Here is a 21521-nt window from a genome sequence, read left to right as displayed (position 1 = left end):
GTCTTGTTTGGGAATCTTCTCCTGCTTTGTAAACCCAATCAGTTTAATTCAGCTTTTTTTTTTCCCCCAACAGTTTCCCTTGGTTGCTCTTTAAAAAAAAAAATAACAGGAGAAAAACAGAAAAGGAAAGAGAGGTAAAGTGATGGTGCAGAGAAAAGAAAAGGAAAAAGACAGGAGAGAGAGAAAATAAAAGAATCCCTGATAGTATTTGTACTTGGGTTTTGTTTTGTTTTTTGCATTATGTCTGCATTATACAGCATTTACATTATTTTTAAGTCTTGCTACAATGAGAAAATAACTGTGCACTTCCAAGAAGCTTCATAAGTGGTAGCAGAAATTGCCATCCCGTTGCAGCCAACTCATAGGGTTTTCAAGGCAGGAGAAGCACCATATAGGCCTCATGTGTCCCATTTGTTTGCACAGGAGATGGGGAGAATGAGATCACGGTTTGCTGAGCACATAAATCTACCCATTGCTGTACCTTTGACTCAACAACATCAGAGCAAAATTCCTCTGACTGGACAACTCAACTGAAGTCTAAGACTCCTCAGGAATAAGATCTTCATGCAAATATTTAGCCAGACTCATCCAGCCGCTCAGTGTTCTCAGCAGCTGCATGCCTGAGTGTCCTCTGGGGAGGAGGTGGGGTTTTGGTTCCAGTCCTCCAGTCAGCTGCAGCATTGTGCTACTCTCCCCCTTTGGATATCAAACAGTAATAATCAGCATCGTCTTCAGCTTGGACCCCAGAGATGGTCAGGTAACAGGTGCTGCTGGAGGCATCTTTGGAAGCAGAAAACCTGCCAGGGATCCCAGCCACTTTATGCTGGTTCGAGGAGTAAGACAGCAGGATTTTTGGAGGGCTTGGAAGTCTGTGCTGAAACCAGATAACTGTATAGGCTGCGATGCTGTCACTCGTCAGGGTGCAGGGCAGTTGAACAACAGTTCCCAGAGATGCCATGGAGGAGCTGGGCTGAGTCAGTGCCGCTTCTGAGTCACCTGCTATTGGAACACACCAACCCACCACAGACATCAACAGGCTGCTCTCTTGTGACCCTGACCTACGAGCATAGGTCATGATAATGACTCCTGAGATCCCCAACTCATAACTTGGCTGCAAACCTATAACTTTTCACATCATCTCTTCAAGTGCATAGCATTAAAATGACTGGTGTGATTGTGCCCTACCTAGACCAAGGTGGGGAATTTGCAATGCTGGAAAGCTGCTGCTATTTAACTAGGTCTACCTGGCAAGGCAGATGAGCTAGATGGTCCTCAGGGCCTATCCCAGTGCTCTGAAAGACTGCTCATACCTGCTAAGAAGAGCCCCAACAGCCAAAGAGGTAGAGTTAGCAGATCCATGATCAGGCAAGTTTAAGGAGAACCAGTCCTGCAGGAGGATTGCTGTTGATTTCTGGTCAAATCCTTGACTTTAAGGAAAACCTTTGGCATATTTAAATTGTCAAACATAATGGGAGGGGTTTCAAAGACAGGATGCAAATCTCTCCAATCCACCCAATGCGGGGACATAACAAAAGACAGAGCACGAGCGAGCTTCCTGAAGTAGGTTGGTGCAACACAACCAAAGGAAGGAAATCCTATTATGATGCCATTGCAAGATGAATGTAGTATCTTCTGGGCTCCAGTGTATAGGAGTAAGCTTAACTGTGCAGGTACTCAGCACACAGGAGACTCTGGCCAATGTCACATTTACCTTACACCGCTCTCACATTCCTCTTCTCAGCGGGGCTTCCTTCCGATTTCACACTATCTGTCCCAGAGCTGCAAGTAATGTCAGCGTTTTCGCGCAGCAAACAGAAACCTCTAAAAACCAGTTTCTGTTTGCCGCACGAAAACACCGACATTACTTGCAGCCCCGGGGCAGATGGTGTGAAATTGGAACCCCAATCCCTCTGAGAGTGAGACCTTAGCTAAACAGGCACTTGGTAATGTCTGGGCAAGATTGCAATGGTCAGATGCCATCTTCGCTGGTCACGCATTTGATCCCTGTTGAATTAAAACAATGAAAGTCACCACATATCTAGGACACTCATACTGTTCTATATTTTAAAATTGAATTAAAGAACCACTTGGAACAACTTTCTAAATATTTGGAGCAGGCAATTCCCAGATAGCGGCAGCTTTGTCTCAGGATCCCAAGAACACAGGCCAGTCCAGGATTCTGGCCAAGCACAGACTGCAGAGAGATAGAGGGAGCAGGGCTTTTGTCACAATTCCTTATCTGAATGAGTGGCTGTGTCTTGCACTCCCTGTCCACAGAGCACAATAATAATCTGCTTCATCTTCAGCCAGGGCCCCTGTGATGGTCAGGGACATGGTGTTTCCAGACCTCGACCCAATGAAACGGGCTGGGACCCCAGATGGTCTGCTGCTGGTGATGTAGATCAGTCTCGGAACCCTGTTTCTGCTTCAGCCAGAGAGGGTAGTTGCCATCAGAGATGGTTCCGCCGCTCTGTCTCCAAGAGAGGATGACAGTCCCACTGGGAGATACCACTTGTGAGAATTTCAGGGACTGCTGTCACTGGAAACTGGGACCTGACAGAACACAGCAGAATAGGGGACACGGTGAGGAGAGTCTTTCACAGTACCACAAACACCCAGGCATTTGCAAGGGTAGAGATTCCAACTATGAAGGTCTCCTGGCATTTCTTCACCAAATGAATTGCTCTCACCAATGGAGACAAGGGTTGTGAAGAGGAGGACCCAAGCCATTGTGAGGACACCCAAACAGCCAGATCTGTGAATGGCAATCTTCCAGTCTCTTTTAAACCCCCAGAGGCCAAGTGAGCAGCTCTGACATGCAAATGTAGGATTGCTAGCTCAGGGTTGGGAAATACCTGGAGATTTTGTGGGTGGAGCCTGAGGAGGGAGTGGTTTGGGAAGGGGAGGGATCTCGAAGGGTATTGTGTATTGTGTGTATTATGAGAGCTATGCTCAGAACAAGTGACCACAATCCAGAGCTGCACGCTAGAACTTGTTTTCAATCTCATTGACACCAAAATACTGATTAAATGTGCTTCTGAAGATGAGCAAAGTGCTTTTTCTTGAGTATCCATCTTTAGCCTAATATTGCAAGGATCAGTGCCTTCTGGGTTAAGGGAGGGGCCATGGCTCAGTGGCAGAACATCTGCTTTGCATGCAGAAAGTTCCACGTTCAGTCTTCGGCATCTCCATCAGTTGGGTGGTGATGTGGAAGATCTCAGCCTGAGGTTCTGGTGAGTTTCTGCTGGCTGTCATCGTGACAGTCACTGGGGTCAGCCTTGGAATAAGGCATCTCTCTCTCCAGGCCTCCGATTCAGCAGGAGCTCACAGGAGCACAGCTCCTGAACCTTTCTGATGGTTCTCCTTCTTCCTCCCCACCTACCTTGTCCATTGAATAGTAGCTGCAGCTACATAACAATCCCTGAATTAGGAGAGCGGGCAGCTAGCCAGACACCAGGGACTTTACTACGTCCCAGCAGCCCTCATTAACCCTTGGAGAAGCCCATGCCACTCTCTCTCCACTTATGTGATTTTAGGTGGTTGGGTGGCTTGCTGGCCTTTTGACAGGGGGGGGAGGCCCAGAAGAGCCCCAGGTGAGCAAGGCCTGCTTGGGCTGACTGGATCTCTAGCCAGCCCAAGCAGGCCTCGCTCATCCAGGGCTCTCCTTTCTTGCATCGGGTTGCTTTTGGCTGGGAGGGGCATATGCTAATAAGTTATGCTAATGAGCTTCACCACCTATTTTTCTACAAAATGATCTCTCTCTCTCTCTCTCTCTCTCTCTCTCTCTGTTTTCAAAATTCATCACTTCCATTTCTCATTCCATACATTAAACAGTGCCCAGAAAGTGAGAATGGAACCAAGGGGTTACCAGGTTGCAGTCTGGACATTCCACCCCTCCTTGATATTCAAATCTGCGTACTGGTGAACTGGAAGATGATTTCCTTATCTCCTCTTCTGCAAGCCACATTGTTTTTCTTCACACACACCCTTGCCTGCTATCTGGTTCTTTCTTTGACCTTTGATAACCTCCTCTCCTCCAGCTGCAAGCAAGACACAGCTGTCCTGATTTCTGTATTTTAAAATGGCAAATGTGAGGCAAACGTGACATCTGCTGGTAACTACAGGTACCAACCACATCATGGCTGCCTCCAATTCAACTAAAGGAACCCAGTTGAGTAGGTATATGCTTCATAACACCCATCTTGCTTCTTGCTGCAAAAGAGAAGAGAAGGATAGGAAGAAAATACTAGCTAATTACCAGGAAAAGCCTGGATGCACTATCTTTCGATATCACCAGAGACTACTAAAATTAGTGCAGATTGCAGCCAGTCCTTAATATGTTGCCCGTTCGTTTGTGTCCTGCATAGTTCTGTGATTCACCTGTAGCTATCTCTTGCATTAGCAGATTGTTTAATCTCTTGGCCTCTATTAGAATTTCTTTTCTTTACACTTATCCACACATTGAGCAAGATCTATTTTTCAGACCATAAATGGAATCTTAAGTAGGTAATTACAGGACTCCAGCAGTGATCCAGCAACATAGCATACACAACTTTTTTGTTTAAAGGAGTGGCAAAAGGGAGAAAAGAGACACACACACACCCTGCCTTAGGGTTGCCAACTTTTGAACTGGTTCCTCTAGCTGCCTCTGTAATATTTGTTCAATCTGCCCCTTTAATATTACTTCAATGTGTGGCAAATTCTAGGTCACTTATTTCCAGCTTCAATGGCTCCAGGAACGAATTTCCCCATGTTCTGAAAGAACGGCTGGAGAGAGAGGACCATGGGAAAGATTTCTGTTGATGGATGGCTGGATCCAACCCCCTGTTTGTGGCTCAATACATTAAATTGCACAATATTTGTTTATAATTATAGCACAATTTTCTTGCTGAGGATCAAGGCAGACTTTTAGAAATGTAAAAAAAAAACCCGTAAAACAGTGTGAGATATGACATGCCATAAACAATGGAAAAAGTGGGTTGCAAACACTTGGAAAGCAAAGGAGCAAAAAAAGAAAAGAAAATGCAAGCAATAATCAGTGTGATAAAACTACAACCTTATGGTTTTCCACATTATATCAATATCATTCACCGCATCTTAAACTGATGTCACTGTTACTTCTTCCCTGATTGCTAAGTGCAAGGAATGAAGTTTCGGTCAGGGAGGGGAGCTTTCTTATTCCCTTTGTTGTTCCTTGGCGGAAACACTTGGTGCATAAATTGTGAACTCATAAGCAATTAATTCTATGGTTCCAACACATTTGGCCTCCTGTCTAGAAACCCTGTCCCTTGGTTCCTGATGGATGAGAACTTGCTTGTATCTTGGGTGAGGCATTCTGTACATGTTCCATGTGCTCAAATGTTCACTCATAGCATGGGAAAAGATGCTCTAGTATCATCATCCTGATGAGTACAAGCTTAAAGCCATTGTGGTGCTGTGGCTAAGAGTGTCAGACAGACTAGGTTGTCGAAGACCCTGGTTCAAACCCCTACTTGTGCCATCAAAGTTTGCTGGGTGACCCTGGGCCAGTCACAGTCTCTCAGCCTAATCTACTTTGTAGGGTTGTTGTGAGAATAAAATGGAGGAGAGGGGAATAATGAATGCCACTTTGGGTCCTCACTGGGGAGAAAGGCAGAGCGGAAATGAATTGAACAAACAAACTCCTTTGGGTTGGAATATACTTTTTAAAAGTAATTTAGAGGAGACCAGTCATTGCGATTGTAAGACTGCGATCAGCAGCCTCTGACTTTTGGTCAACCAAATGCAACCCACAGTGGACTGCTGTTTTTGTCTCACTTCCCCATGTGGTTGTATCACCGTGTGCTGCACGTCGCCATAATAAGATAAACAGTAATAATCGGCCTCATCTTCTGCTTGAACGCTGGAGATGGTTAAAGTGGCAGAGTTGGCAGAGGTGTCTGTAGAGCCAGAAAACCGGTCTGGGATTCCTGTGTATCTGTTGCTGAACTGATATATCAGTAGTTTGGGAGCAGTGCCAGGTTTCTGTTGGTACCAGGATACATAGCTGCCTCTGATACCACCACTGCTCCTGGTACAGGGGATTCTCACTGTTTCTCCAGGGGATGCAGATATGGAGGGCTGCTGAGTCAATACAAACTGGGCAAAGGCACCTGAAAGAAAATGAAAAATTGAGAAGCATGCATGATGCTTTGATTCTATCAAGGTGGGGGGGGGGGCTCCACATAGAAACAATATTGTCAGAGGAATCATCAGATCAGTTTAGCACTGCAGAAAAAGGAGACATAAAGAGGGGATACGAGCAAAACACATGTTCTCCGTTACCAGTGCAGTAAGTGAAGAGGAGAAGCAGGAAAGATACTTGAGGCATGGTCAGGGAATGGCTTCCTGAGACAAAGGGTTTTCTGAACTGGATCCTCCTTTTCACTTATATGGCCACAGGACTGAAGAATGTGAGTGAATGCAAATGTGCTTCTAGTTCATTGGTGCATCCTTAACTATCCCTACCTCCTTGTGAGATAAAAAGATAAAAATGTGTCAGAGATTCTGTCTCAGTGATTGGCTCTCAAAACACAAGAGGGAGGGGGGATATGCTTAGCTCTTGGTGGTGGTGGGGGGGTTAACAGAACTATCTCTGGTTTCTATCTCATCAATAAATGTAAAGCTGCCTTATCTACTGGACCAGTTAAATTCTATTCCAAATGTGGGGGAGACTCTCTCCAAGAGAGTCTCCACCCAGCCCTACCCTAACCCTAAGTGGAGACAATGCCAGGGGATCGACCCTTTGCTCCATGTTCTTCATCTCTGAGTCCAAGAACCTCTCTAGCCGTCCTTGACAGCATTGAAGAATGTCTTCCAATGACAAGGTTTATTTTCCAACATGCACTAAGATCTTCTGAGGGAGCTCTGCATTACAGCCTGTGCAGGTGTGAGCAACAAGCCTTCTCACTATGGAATCCCCTTACCCTGGAGGTCTATCCATTCCATGAGCTTTTAGAAAGGTGGTGGGAAAACTTTGTTTTTAGACATTATCAAGCCTGCAAAGAGGCAGGGGAAACTGTGAGGTGGAGGGGATTAGGAGGGAAAAGATAGCAGTTTGGGAAATAATGATGCTCCTATTGCTTCTCCATTCTCCGTCTTCTCCTTAATCTTTTGCTGTAAAATAGAGCCCCATGGCGCATAGTGGTAAAGCTGCAGTACTGCAGTCCTAAGGTCTGCTCACGACCTGAGTTCAATCCTGGCAGAAGCTGGGTTCAGGTAGCTGATTCCAGCTTGACTCAGCCTTCTATCCTTCAGATGTCGGTAAAATGAGTACCCAGCTTGCTGGGGGTAAAGTGCAGATGACTGGGGAAAGCAAGTGTAGATGGCTGGGCAAGCCACCCCATAAAAAATCTGCCATGAAAATGTTAAAGCAACGTCACCCCAGAGTTGGAAATGACTGGTGCTTGCACAGGGGACTACTTTTACCTTTTTAGAATGCTGATACATTTGCGTGCAATGTGGAGATCAGTGCTAGCCTATTAAGCCACCCACGCCGCTAACAGATTATTTCATGTGATTTGAGCTTTCTTTGTATTGTTATGTATGTATGTATTTATTTATTTATTTATTTATTATTTTCCATAGATTTATAGGCCGCCCTTTCCCATAGTGGGCTCAGGGAGGCTTCCAACACAATAAAACAATTAAATAGTTAAAATAATTTAAAATTAAGACAATTAAGCCACAGCTCACATTAGGTGGGGCGGCAAAGATGGTATTAACAGATCGATTTAGCTTGCTTGTCCCAACCTAGGTGTTCAAATCCCGGCTATATTGGAATCAGTACAGTGCAGTCGGTGCAGGGGGGGGGGGGCGTTTAAATGATAGGATGTACTAAATTTAAATTTATTGTAGCTCATTTTCAAAGCCTACAAGCAAGGTGAACATTTGCAGGTAAATTAATGAACAAATATGTGGTGGTGTCAGGGTTTTTTTAGTAGCAGGAACTCCTTTGCATATTAGGCCACACACTCCTGATGTGCCAATCTTCAAGAGCTTACAGGGCTCTTCTTACAGGGCCTACTGTAAGCTCTTGGAGGATTGGCTACATCAGGGGTGTGTGGCCTAATACGAAAATGAGTTCCTGTTGCAAAAAAGAAAAGAAAGCCCTGGGTGGTGTGTACTAGACCTGTATCCAGTAGGCCAGAATACCCTTCAAACAAAACCCTCTGGCACATAAACTATCAGCTTTCTTTTTCTAGAACAGAGCCTAACAACAATACAACAACAACAATTGGGAGGGACGGTGACTCAGTAGTAGAGTATCTGCTAGGTAAGCAGAAGGTCCCAGGTTCAATCCTCGGTATCTCCAACTAAAACGGGTCCAGGCAAATAGGTGTGAAAAACCTCAGCTTGAGACCCTGGAGAGCCGCTGCCAGTCTGAGTAGACAATACTGACTTTGATGGACCAAGGGTCTGATTCAGTAGAAGGCAGCTTCATATATTCATATATTCATATACAATATTCAGAATGTTAGAAAGGGATATTAAGATGGCTGAGATGGCACCACCCAATCACAAGCCAAATGAAAAGATACCTCTGTAAGATTTTTTTAAATGAACCAGATACAGCCCAAAGTGGCTTGTTAAGTAATTAATGCAGTTAATAGCCTCTGTCCTGTCTCAAAGTAAGTCAGTCAGGCATGTGTGATTCGGCATGCAGAGAACTTTGTAAACGTAACTTGTTCAGCCTCTGTAATTACTCACAAGTCAAGCCTCATATTGGCTCATCTCCCTTTCACTGTTCCCTGCTTGACTTGAACACTATGCTGGACAGCTTTGCAGATATGTGTTCGCTACGGTGGTAGTACATCATTTCCTTCTGCTTGCAGCCCCTTTTGCAGTGGCGGAGATCAGTACTCTCCCAGGATCATGGTTGAGTCAGGTAATCAAAGAGCACGGAACTCTCTGTTTGCCCCTTCATTGCACCTACGCAGTAGGAAGCATTATTTAAAAGACCAATATCAGATACATAGTTGGTCTCATCTATGGCTATTAATATGACCGTCAGGCAGGTTCAGATGAAGCCAAACTGGCAATAAAGGTAGTTGCTCAGCCACAAGCAGAGAAATAAGCAAAGTACAAAGTCCAGCTTACTGCCACACACTTTGTATTTTGTTGATAGGTTCAGATGAGCCCCAAATGCTCAAACATGGGACTGTTGCCATCTGAAAGTAGTTCCTTCTATATCCAGGGGTGGAATTCTAGCAGGAGCCCCTTTGCAAAATAGGCCACACACACCCGATGTAGCCAATCCTCCAAGAGTTTACAAAAAAGAGCCTTGTAAGTTCCTGGATAATTGGCTACATCAGGGGTGTGTGGCCTAATATGCAAAGGAGCTCCTGCTAGAATTCCACCTGAATATATCAATTTTATTTAATTCTATTTTTAAGGACAGAGTTAAGGGCAAGCCCCCTGGCTGCACATGTGTACGCAGAGGCAGGAAGCAACCTGGCAAAAGAGGCTCAAGCTGACCTGGGCTGCCCATTTGAACCGGAAGCTCAGTGGTTGCCCACAAGATCAGGATGCAAGCCAAGCCAGAGGCTACTGAAGAGCATCCCTGCAGGGAATTATCTTGCACTGATGTCACAGGACCCACCCAGTAATCTGTAAAGATGCTCTTTGTGCTTTGACTAGTGGTCCCTCTAGCTCATCAATGTCTGCCTTGACTGGCATCTTCCAAAGTATCAGTTCCTTTTTATTGGCAGTGCTGGTGGTTCAACTTGGAGCCCAGAATAAGCTCTGTCACTGAGCAGCGAGCATTTCTGTAACACCCGCGCCCTCTTCTGTACACTCAGTGAACTGCAGTGTATGGGCATCCTGGCTGTCATTGTCCCCCCCCCCCCCCCTTATTTTGTAATGAAATGTTACTTCTGTAATATCCCCAGCAGGGAAGCATTGGACAGAGCAACATGACCCAGCTAGTCACATCACACTCCTTGAGCCTCATGTTGCAATTGCAGTGATGCTGGCTTCGATCAATTTGGAAGGGAGCGTGGCTTTGCATGGGCCTCTGCTTTGCATGCAGGATGTCCCCAGTTCAATCCCCAGCATCTCCAGTTGAAAGGACCAGCTAGCAGGTGATATGAAAGACCTCTGTCTGAAGCCGTGTACTGTACAACAGTACAGATCTTGATGGACTGATGGTGCTGATTCAATATAAGATGGCTTCAAGCATTCTTGAGCTTGTATCCTCCAAGCAAAAGGAGGGAATGAATGATACTCATCTATAGAAATAAAAGGGGGGTTAATCCCCTCATCCTGGAAGGAGGTCTCAGTGCCCAAGGTGCAGACCTGTTATTTCTTCTTATGTTTCACCGTCAAGCACAACGCACAATGTTCATAACATTAATGTAGTCATTAGCATTCATTCAAGGCTTTCGTTTTCAAAGCAATTTCTTCTCATCTCTCCCCTCATTTCCCCCCCTTTTCCCTGTATCAGATACCTATATATTGCCCCTCCATATGAGTTTTATGCCATCTTAGATTGTACAGTAGTTGTTTTTACAGAAAGTGTTGTATTTATTGAAACTGATTAACTACCTTTTTTGTAATGTTCAGAAGATTTTAGGATGTGTGTTTTTAATTGTTGTCACCCACTCTGAGCCAGTTTTGTGGAGAGCAGGTTATAAATTGAGAAGGAGGAGGAAGATAGGTAGCAGCACAATATTCAAAATAAATAACAGGGGCAACAGAGAAGAGAATTCTTGTGCCCAGGCCTCATTTTGGGCAGGAGCTCACAGGAGCGAAGCTCCAGAACCTCTAAATTTCATTGTGCTCTTTCTTTCATATCACCCCTGTTTTGCCTCAGTTCGTTCAGCTGGTATCTTTTTACTGTTTCCCCTACAGATGTGTGTGAGAGAGGGGGGGGGGGGAAGGAGAGAGAAATTTAAAGTTCTTGTCTCAGTTCCCCATGAAGATGAATCACTGTGACAAGTTCTGAGCTTGTCGTCCCAAGCAAAGCAATAATAATCGGCCTCATCTTCCACTTTAACTGCTGTGATGACTAAATTCCAAAGATTGTTGGAGTGGTCAGGGGAAACAGTGAATCTCTCAGGGATTCCTGAAATCCTGGCTTGGTCACTGCTCTTGTGATAGTGGTAGAGATACAGCGGAGGTCCCCCTGATTTCTGCTGGAACCAGTAGACCCTCTCAGTGCTGATGCTGTAGCCACTGCTCATTGCACAAGAGATCTTAACTGTCGATCCTAGAGAGGGGGTCATTGAGGATGGTTGGGTCAATACTAGCTGGCATGCACATCCTGTAATAAGATCATGGACATTATTACTGTCAGTGTGCGTTGGCATCTCTGCTTCTTTGTCTCAGATTAGATCTTCTACCATAGAGGTATTCTTACCTGAGATAAATCCCACCAGCAAGGAAAGTAAACGTACCCACATGATTGTCAAAAGAATTCACACCCACTGTTTCTCTCTGACGACTTTGCTCAGCTCCTCTCTTAAAGCAAATGACTGCTTCCTTAATGCAAATACGGCTGGCTATTATTGGCTCTAGACAGCAGGTCTGTATGACATCATAGGATGGCATCGAGTTGCAAAACCATCTGTGGGAAGACAAATTTACAAAGTGGCATGCTGAAAATCTGTTTGAAAATAATCATGTTTGAAAATATTCAAGTTCCCAGAAATTCCAAGGAGGCCTCCTCTGCATGACACTGGCAGACCTGCCTTTTGGATTGCAGCTGATTGGGTGTGGAGGGAAGAGCTGGTTTAAGTGGAGAAGATAGGGCCAGTAGAGGGCACTGAATAGTCCCCACAGCATTCTCAAAGAGCTGTGAGACTGTACGTGAGCCCTGCTAGGATAAAAGGAAGTGGGGATGTTACAAGGAAAACGTTGCAAGTGAGAGGTGGATTCAGCTCCCCCTCTGCTCTTCTGCCATTAAACTGTCATTCTGCTTCATATCCCTTCAGCATGACAGCCTGATACAAGACCCATGGGTGGCATCGTTATCTATTGCACCTCGTTCACCAGACTGTTTCGGGAGACTCAGCTGGTGCGTCAGCCAAGCATAGTCAATGCAAAGCACACCTGCTGCATGAAGAAGAAGAAGAAGAAGAAGAAGAAGAAGAAGAAGAAGAAGAAGAAGAAGAAGAAGAAGAAGAAGAAGAAGAAGAAGAAGAAGAAGAAGAAGAAGAAGAAGAAGAAGAAGATATTGGATTTATATCCCGCCCTCCACTCCGAAGAGTCTCAGAGCGGCTCACAATCTCCTTTACCTTCCTCCCCCACAACAGACACCCTGTGAGGTGGGTGGGGCTGGAGAGGCCTCTCACAGCAGCTGCCCTTTCAAGGACAACCTCTGCCAGAGCTATGACTACCCCAAGGCCATTCCAGCAGGTGCAAGTGGAGGAGTGGGGAATCAAAACCGGTTCTCCCAGATAAGAGTCCACACACTTAACCACTACACCAAACTGGCTCTCCTGGAGTGAGGAGCATGGAGGTTTTTGTCTCACTTCCCCGTGTGTTTGTATCATTGTGTCTTATGTTACAGCATCATTGCCATAAGATAAACAGTAATAATCACCCTCGTCAGTTGCTTGAATGTTGGAGATGGTTAAGATAGCAGCATTGGCAGAGCTGTCGAGGGAACCTGAGAATCGGTCAGAGATTCCCGGAGCTCTGGTGTTATGCTTCTCTATGAGCGGTACAGGAGAACTGCCAGGTTTCTGTTGGTACCAGGAATTCCGGTAGCTGCTTATGCTTCCGCTGCTTCTTCTGCAGGAGATCGTCACAGTCCCCCCAATGGAAGCCAACACAGAAGGTGGCTGAGTCATTGTAAATTGGGCATCACAGCCTGAGAACAAAATCAGAAGCACAAATTAAGTGGAATGGAAGGATCAGAGTGAGAGGATCGTTGTGGCTATTAGAAGGGAGAAACAGAAAGTAAAGACCCTTGGCTAATCAGGTATTTTAAGGAAACTTTTATCCTACCCCACAAAAAAGTGAAAAACAGATAGCACATCAAGGCTTTGGCCATGATGAGGGATTTCTGGCTTCTTTGGGCAAAGCTGTTGCTGCCTAGAAGTATCCCAAACTCAATTCCTCAGCTGTGTTTCCTTTCAGTTCCTAAACTTTAAGAAGTCTCCCTATATGCAAATATCGTCAAAGCTCATTGGCTGCCTCCAGAGGCACTCAGTGCTTGCCCCAAATCTCCTCTCACCACTCTGAAACCGATGCTTATCAAGGTTAATTTTGCATCCTTGTGATAAGGCAGAGTTTGAAAAGCCACCAGCCAAGGTTGCTAGATTGAAAGCATATTGACTTCTCAACAAAGAAGCCCTAATTCTCTGATGGGGAAAGGGCCTCAATCACATTATTTAATTCCCTAAATTATTTCAAGAATTATGAGAAATGGGACTTTTTTCACCCCCTAACTCAGGAAGTAGTGGAGTGGGAGGGATGTATGGATCATACTGTCCATATGCATACTGGGGGAAAGGAACTAGGGAGTTGCTCACTCCTATTTCCTTTAGGTGCATTGCAGCAGCTCTCCTGTTCTGGAGTCCTTCCCTGGCCCTGTATTCACCTTCCCCCTATCACCTGATGTAAAACAAAGGCTACTTCCACACAGATTTTTAACTCTGCCTCCCAAAATGCCCTGTGATTCCCCCCCACCCCGCCCCGAATATTGTCCCACAATCATTCACTTTCCAGGTTTTTCCTTGCCTTGCTACACTTTTCCCCACAAATCTGCTTGGGTAGAATCTCTCTGGGAAAATTGTATTCAGTCTTTGTTCAGGGCATGCACAGGAGAGTGCAGAGTTCTAAACTTCCCAACCACATTGGAACTATTTTTCCTTAGGATCCATTCATGCCCATAATTCATGCCATCAGCAGCCTTTTGGGAATAAAAATTACTACCGCCTGGTATAGTGCTTCAAGACTATAGCAATGTAGCAACAACCAATTTTTTAAAAGCCAACAAATCGCCCTCCATTGGCATTCTGGAGTGGGTATTTAGTCAGCGGTTTCTTCAGAGATATCAAATTGCGAAAAGCATCTGTGATTTTGTATGCATAGATGAAAATACAGAGAGTTGGGTTCATCCCCAGTTTTTGCCACTGCCTCAGTTCATTTGTGTTTATATAGATCAGGCTTTGAAAATCCAGAAAGTAAGGAAGTTTAATAAACTTTGGTCTGTTCAAGCATCAGGCTAAACATGGATACAAAGAAAAGGTGAGACCACACAGAAGTCCACACAGAAGTGGACTTTTCTTAAATACAAACTAGAGTAAAGACTGTGCCACCATTTTTAAGTAATTTAAAAATGCTATTATTAGGAATCAGAACTTCCTGGGTACAAACCACCTCTTACCATCTTTAGTTCCGGCCTGCTTCTCTCATTCTATACGTTAAACATAGCTGTGACATTTTAAAGATTAAACATAGATAAGTGTCCAGCACCCACTGACTGTTGGTAGGTTGAAGCCCGAATGTTCCTGCTGTGTTTTCAAATGTGCTGCTGACTTGGAAGATGGGGCACCTACGGCTTCTTTTGCATGCTTTCTCTCCCTATCCTGTCCTCCACCCCATCTCTCACCTGCTCTGAGGCACAACTGAAGTCTTTTCATTGTCCTTCTCTCTGCCTGCCTCTCTAAACCAGGGGTCCTCAAACTACGGCCCACGGGCCAGATGCAGCCCGCTGAGGACGTTTATGCGGCCCGCCGGGTTATGGCAAAATCAGACCGGAAGTGACGTTCGACCTAAACTCGCATTAGCAACGCACACTTCCGGCACTGGGCTGAGGCGGCAGAGACAGAGTGTGAGGCGATACCGAGGTGAGGTGAGTTCCCAGGCTGGGGGGTGTGGTGTGGGGAAGGGAGAGAGATGCAGAAGACGGAGAACTGACGGCCCGTGGCCTTGTACAGTAACGGCAGCCACCACAACAGTACGGCCCTCCAACAGTCTGAGGAACAGTGAACTGGCCCCCTATTTTAAAAGTTTGAGGACCCCTGCTCTAAACCATGCTCGATCAGACTTAGAATTCACAGAAGCAAATGTTAACATTCCATAACAGCTATAGCAGTAGGGTAACAGTGACACTTCCTGCCCATCAGTGTGCTATATCATGCATACATAACCTTGGTAGATTCAGATGGGCAGCCATGTTGATCCAAAGCAGGACTCAAACATAATCTCAGTGTTTTTGATAACAAGTTTACATACAATGGCTCTTTTCCGTCACTACATTGTTTTCCCATGAACCAAGAGAGCCTACTGCACATCATGGTCTCAGTATGTGTGATCAACCATTTTGTCTGAATCTAGAAACATATGTACTGTCTATTTCAGCTTCAGAAAGCACAAGTGCAAGGAGGGCCTGGCGTGACTTTGTGTTGCAAAGTCAGACTCAACTGTGAGACTGAACAACAACAACAAAAAGCATAATTGCAAGTATGTGCCTTTTTTGTGTCATTTTGGGTTGGCCTTAATAAAGGGTATTACAGGGATTTTATTTACAGTTTTTGCATGACATGTCTGAACTGAGCCACAGTCTCAGCTGGGGCTGTATAAATATACAAGTTCCAGAGAATTCCTTGGAGCCTCACTGGGCATGCTGGTGGCTGACCTGCATTTTAGGTAAGAGCTGAATAGGTATAAAGGCAAGGGACACCATTAGGTGGAGAAGCTGGGACCAGTAGAAGGTATCACACACTTCCCACATCATTTCAAGAGTGCTGTGAGACAGTATATGAGGCCTGTAAGAATAAAACCGGGTGGGGACGAGGTTGCAAAGGAAAAGGCTGCAGGGAGGAAGTGGGTTCAGACCCCTCTCCAAACACACAACCCTACTGTTCTTTTTTTAAACCCTTTCTCTGTTTCACACCCTTCAGCATGGCACACAGCCTGCTTATCAAAGTTAATTTTCCATTCATGTGACAAGTAGAGTTTGAAAATCCATCGACCATGACAGCTAGAATAAAGGCAATTAGATTCTGCAAGAAATAAACCCAAATTCTGTGATCAAGAAGAAAAAGATCTACCTATCACATTATTTAATTCCCTGAATTATTTCAAGAGTGCTGAGAACTGTGTTTTTGTTTTTGTTTTCACAAACTGAGGTGTTAGCAGAGTGGAAGGGATGTGTGGGTCATAAAAGGTATGTACTGGGGGGAAGAAGCCACTCGCTTCTGTTTGCTTGGCAACAGTTTCCTTAGGTGACCCTTCACTGGAATCCTCCTGCTCAATTGAAGAATTAGGTCAGGCAGATTCTGTTCTCCTTCCCCTATCATCTGTCCCCTTCCCTCACCCACTTTCTGGCATATCCGGAGTCTTCCCCTGGCCCTGTGCTCATCTCCCTACCACTACTTGATGTAAAATAGAGGCTGTATCCACACAGACATTTAACTCTACCTCCCAAGATGACCTGTGCTATTTTCCTTGAGCTTCCTACCACATTGTCCTTCAATCTTCATTGTTTCTCTCCAGCTTTGGGGATCTACAATGATTATGGAAATGAATCTTTTTTCTGGGATTGTTCTTAGGGCTAAATAAGACATGATGACAGTGTTCTCCTGGCCACTACCATTTTAAAATCATTTTAAAAGGTCACGATTAGGGATAAGGGCTTTCAGGGTTCAAAGTACCTCCTGCCATCTTTAGCTACTGCCCTTCTCAGGACCAGAAGTGCACTGAACACAATAGTCTCAATATGTGCTATCAACCATTTGGTCTGAAGCTGTCAGCATACATATATTTCAGCTTCAGTACATGCAAATTGCCTGCAATGGTTTGTGTTAGCTTGGGTTGGCCTTAATAAAAGCTGTTCCATGAGTTTATGATTTTGTGATGTCTGAACTGAGTCAAAGTCTCAGCTGGAGCTATTTAAATACTCAAGCTCCAAAGAATTCCTCAGAGCTTCACTGAGCATGTTGGTGGCAGACCTGTGTTTTAGGTTAGACCTGTGTTATTAGGTTAGGTATAAAGGCAAGGGGTGGTTTTTAGTGGAGAACTGTGAGCCCATACAGGGTGTTGAATGCTCCCCGCACCATCGCAAGAGGGCAGTGAGACCAGACAGGAGACCGGTTAGAATAAAAGTAGGTGGGCATGATGCTGTGAAGGTTAAATGCTGCAAGTGGGAGGTGAGCTCAGCACTCGGTTACACTTCTGCCATTCATCTCTCATCTCTGCTATTCATCAGACCATCTCTCTGTTTCACACCCATTCAGTGTGACACACAGCCTGATCCAAGCCTCACATGTGGCACTGTCACTTCTCACTTCAAGTTCACCAGACTGGTCACAGTAGACTCAGCTGGTGTGTCAACCAAGCACAACCAATCCAAAGCACATCTGCTACACAGAGGTTTTTGTCACACTTCCTTGTGTGGTTGTACCACTGTGCACTGAATGCTGCCGTCATGGTATAAATAGAAATAAACAGCCTCATCTCCTGCTTGGACATTGGAAATGGTTAAGATGGTGGCATTGGCAGAGCTGTCCAGGGAACCTGAGAATCGGCTGGAGATGCCCGAGGCTCTGTCATCATTGTTATATATAAGCAATATGGGAGCACAACCAGGCTTCTGTTGGTACCAGGAGTTATAGGAGCTGCTTATGCTCCCCCTGCTTAAAGTACAGGAGATCTTAACTGTCTCTCCACTGGAAGCTGACACAGAAGGCAGCTGAGTCACTTTGAATTCGGCATCACAACCACCTGGAAATGAAATCAACAGCAAACATTAAATTGAATGATAGGCTTACAGTGAGAGGACTGTCAGTGTTGCCATGAAGAAGGAAAAAGTAAGAAGGAAGTAATGACACTTGGCTGATTACGCATTTCAATGAAGTTGCCACCCTACCAAAGAAGTAAGTGAGAAACAGGAAGAGAATCGAGGGCTTGGCCATGCTGAGAGATTCCCAGCTTCCTTAGCAAAGCGGTTGCTGGCTAGAAGTATCCCAAACTCAGCTCCTTGGCTGAGTTCTATTTCAGTCCCCTAAACTTTAACAATTCTCCCTATATGCAAATATTGTCAAAGCTCATTGGCTGCCACTAAATAACTCATTTCCCTCCAAAGCATTGAGGGCCTACTGCAAATCTCCTCCCAGAACACTGAGTTAACTTTTCCTCCTTGTGATAAGCAGAGTGAAAAGCCATCAGCCATAATGGCTAGAATGAAAGCATTTTGATTCTGCAGCAAAGAAACCCAAATTCTGTGATTAAGGAGGACACAGGGGATATTGATAGAGAGGAATATATTCCTTACTTACGTGTACACTGGGTAGGGTTTCTTATATCTGTTTTAGAGATTCAATAAAGAGTTTTGGTTAAGAGTCTTTGTCTATTGTCTTGTTCCCTCACTGAGGTTATTCAGTCTCTGGCTAACATCCATCCTACCAAATTGAACCATGGGAAGAGGGTTAGGGAACGGGGCTAGCCCCAGACTGCCTGGCACCCTAGGCAAGGCTAACTTCTGGTGCCCCCCCCCCCCCACTGATGATGATCACTGAGTCACATGGGAGTGCCAATTCGGTGCTCCCAGAAGGCTGGCGCCCTAGGCATTCACCTAGTTTGTCTAGTGGCAGGGCGAGCCCTGCTAGGGAATCAGACGTTACCTGAGCCCCAAGATTTCCTCCAGCAAGCATCATGAAGGCTTGGCAAGGGGAAGCCTGAGCTCTGTGTATGTGATAGGTCAAGGCTCACAACCGGGGTTGCCTCACCCATAAATTCAGGGAAGCATAAACAAGAGAAGGCCTCACAGATTCTTCAGCATTTTACCAATCACATGCATTTCTAATGGGTTTGGAATGAGGTTTTGCGCCAGAAATCTCCTTTGACCAATGCAATAAATAGTTAAATAAACTTGGCCGTATTTCCCAGCTGAGGTGTCAGCTGATCTCCTTATTCTGCATATGTAGGTAAACAGGCCCAGTGTTAGGGGTTCTTGCGCCCCAGTCCAAACCTCCCAGCCCTGCCCCTACCCCAAGTCTGTTATTCATGCGCACTTTGTGCACACACCCCAATGATATCATGCCTCCCCTGACTTCGTTAAGGCTTCCTGAGCCTCAGGAGGCCTCAGAGAAGGCAGGAAGGCAGCAGGCGCACTCAGAGCCGGGCTCTGAGCACACGTTGCCATGCCCCCCAACTTCGCCAAGGCTTCCCAAGGCAGGAAGGCAGCAGGTGTGAGGAGAGGGGGTGCCTCGTGGCACACTTAGGCTAGGTGGCACCCCAGGCAGCCGCCTACTTGGCCTACTCTCACCCGCTGGCCCTGTAGGTAAAGGGAACGGGTGGCTCTAGGTGGAGAAACTGGGCCCGGTAGAGGGTACAGAATGCTCCCCGCACCATTTCAAGGGGGCTGTGGCTCTCCAGGCAAAGTCCTACAAGAATAAAAGCAGATGAGGACAGGGTTGCAAAGAAAAAGGCTGCAGGGAGGAGGTGGGTTCAGCACCCTCCTGCCTTTCTGATTTTAAACTCTCTCTCTGTTTTAGATCCATTCAGCACGTCAGATGGACAGTCTGATACAAGACTCATCATCGCTTATGTTTAGTTAACCAGACTGCTCCCAGGAGACTCAGCTAGGGTGTCAACCAAGCACAACCAATGCAAAACACATCTGTTGCAAGGAGGTTTTTGTCTCATTGACATAAAGCTGTATCATAGTGTGCTCCTGTCACCATCATTAGACATACAATAATAATCAGCCTCATCATTTACTTGAACATTGGAGCTAGTTAAAATGGCAGCATTGGCAGAGCTGTCCAGGGAGCTGAGAATCTGTCGGAGATGCCCGATGCTCTGCTGCTATGCAAATATATTAATAGTATCAGAGCTATGCCAGGCTTCTGTTGGTACCAGGAGTTATAGTAGCTGCTTATGCTTCCATTGCTTATACAGGAGATCTTAACAGTCTCTCCGATGGACACTGACACAGAGGGTGGCTGGGTCATTGTGAACTGGGCATCACAACCTGGAAACAAAATCATAAGTACCAATTAAGTGGAACGGAAGGATTACACTGAGACCATTCTCAGAGTTGCCATAAAGCAGAGAAACCGAAATTGAGGAAAATTGGCTAATTAGGCATTTCAATGAAATCTCCATCCTACTCCAAAAAGAAGTGAGAAGCAGGAAGAGCATCGAGGCCTTGGCCATGGTAAGAGACCCTCAGCCTCCTTGGCCAACAAGGTTCTGGGACAGAAGTATCCCAAACTCAGTTCCTTGGCTGAGTTTCATTTCAAATCCCTAAACTTTAAGGAATCTCCCCATATGCAAATATTTTCAAAGCTCATTGGGCTGCCATCAATAACTCATTTCCCTCCAGAGGTATTCAGGGCTTGCTGCAAATCTCTTCCCACAACTTTGAAAGACATCCTTATCAAGTTTAATTTTGCATTCTTGTGATAAGACAGCATTTGAAAATCTACCTGTCAAGATTGCTAGAATGAAAGCATTTTGATTTTGCAACAAAGAAGCCCAAATTTTGTGATGGCGGGTGGAATCCATCTATCACATCATTTAATTATTTCACAAATGCTGAGAACTGGGGTTTTCCCTAAATTGAACAGGTAGTGGAATGGAAGAGATGTATGGGTCATAAAAGGTCCATATAGGTATTTTGGACAACGAACCTTTTTGCTTGGGTGAAGTTTCCTTAGGTGCTCTTTGCATTGCAGCTCTTGTGCTCAGGTCAGGCAGCTGCTGTTCTTCTGGTCCTGAAATCCTCTCCCTTCCTTCATTTGCCATGTGGCATATCTGGAGTCCTTCCCTGGTCCTGGCTGAATTCAGATGGTCAATTTGAGCTGACATAGGCACAGCCTCCAGAGGGATTTAAAAAGCAAGTTCAGACAGGCATATTTGTCGCCCATCCTGCTCCCACACTCACCCAGTCCTCTGGAGTCTCTGAGGTGGCTCAAACAGCGGTCACATGGTAAGTGGTAGCAAATTCTTCTGCAACACTGCATCTGTCTTTCTTGGTGTCTGAACATTGGAGCATGCAATGAGGCGGATTGGTGGTGTGAATGACAATCTGTCCTAGACTGCTTCTGGGTTTGTTGCTTGTTTTTTTTAAACATAGCCATTATGCTAAGGGGATGGTGTGCAACAACCATCAGATCATGCCAAAGTGCCCCTTGTGCGAGATACACATGCCTCATGCAGGAGTGTCTGATTGTGATTAGGAATCAGAGCTTCCTGTGTACAGAGTACCTCTTAGCATCTTTAGTTCCGTCATGCCCATCTCTTTAAACATAGTTGTAACATTTTAAAGATTAAACACATATGAGTGTCCAGCACCCACTGACTGTTGGTAGGCTGAAACCCAAATGTTCCTGCTGGGCTTTCAAATGTGCTGCTCACTTGGAAGATGAGGCACCTATGGCTTCTTCTGCATGCTTCCTCCCCCTATCCTGTCCTCCACCCCATCTCTCACCTGCTCTGAGGCACAACTGAAAAGTCTTTTCATTACTCTTCTCTCTGCCTGCCTCTCTAAACTATGCTCAATCAGACTTAGAATTCAGAGAAGCAAATGTTGACATTCTGTAAAC

General features: G+C 45.4%; 1 protein-coding gene and 2 gene segments (V, D, J or C); all 3 read right to left on the bottom strand.

Annotated features, from left to right (window-relative positions):
* Nucleotides 1-21521, bottom strand: part of LOC132579234 (vacuolar protein sorting-associated protein 29-like) — a 138599-nt gene that overhangs the window by 28675 nt on the left and 88403 nt on the right. The window lies entirely within an intron of this gene.
* Nucleotides 5710-6356, bottom strand: LOC132579660 (immunoglobulin lambda variable 6-57-like). The segment is given in 2 exon segments: nucleotides 5710-6131; nucleotides 6304-6356. Coding segments are annotated over 2 exon segments (468 nt in total).
* Nucleotides 12519-17931, bottom strand: LOC132579659 (immunoglobulin lambda variable 6-57-like). The segment is given in 2 exon segments: nucleotides 12519-12832; nucleotides 17840-17931. Coding segments are annotated over 2 exon segments (360 nt in total).

This window comes from Heteronotia binoei, chromosome 11 (assembly GCF_032191835.1).
Source record: "Heteronotia binoei isolate CCM8104 ecotype False Entrance Well chromosome 11, APGP_CSIRO_Hbin_v1, whole genome shotgun sequence".
Lineage (NCBI taxonomy): Eukaryota > Metazoa > Chordata > Lepidosauria > Squamata > Gekkonidae > Heteronotia > Heteronotia binoei.
The sequence above is the reverse complement of the archived record's forward strand: the minus strand, read 5'-3'. Positions and strand labels throughout refer to the sequence as shown.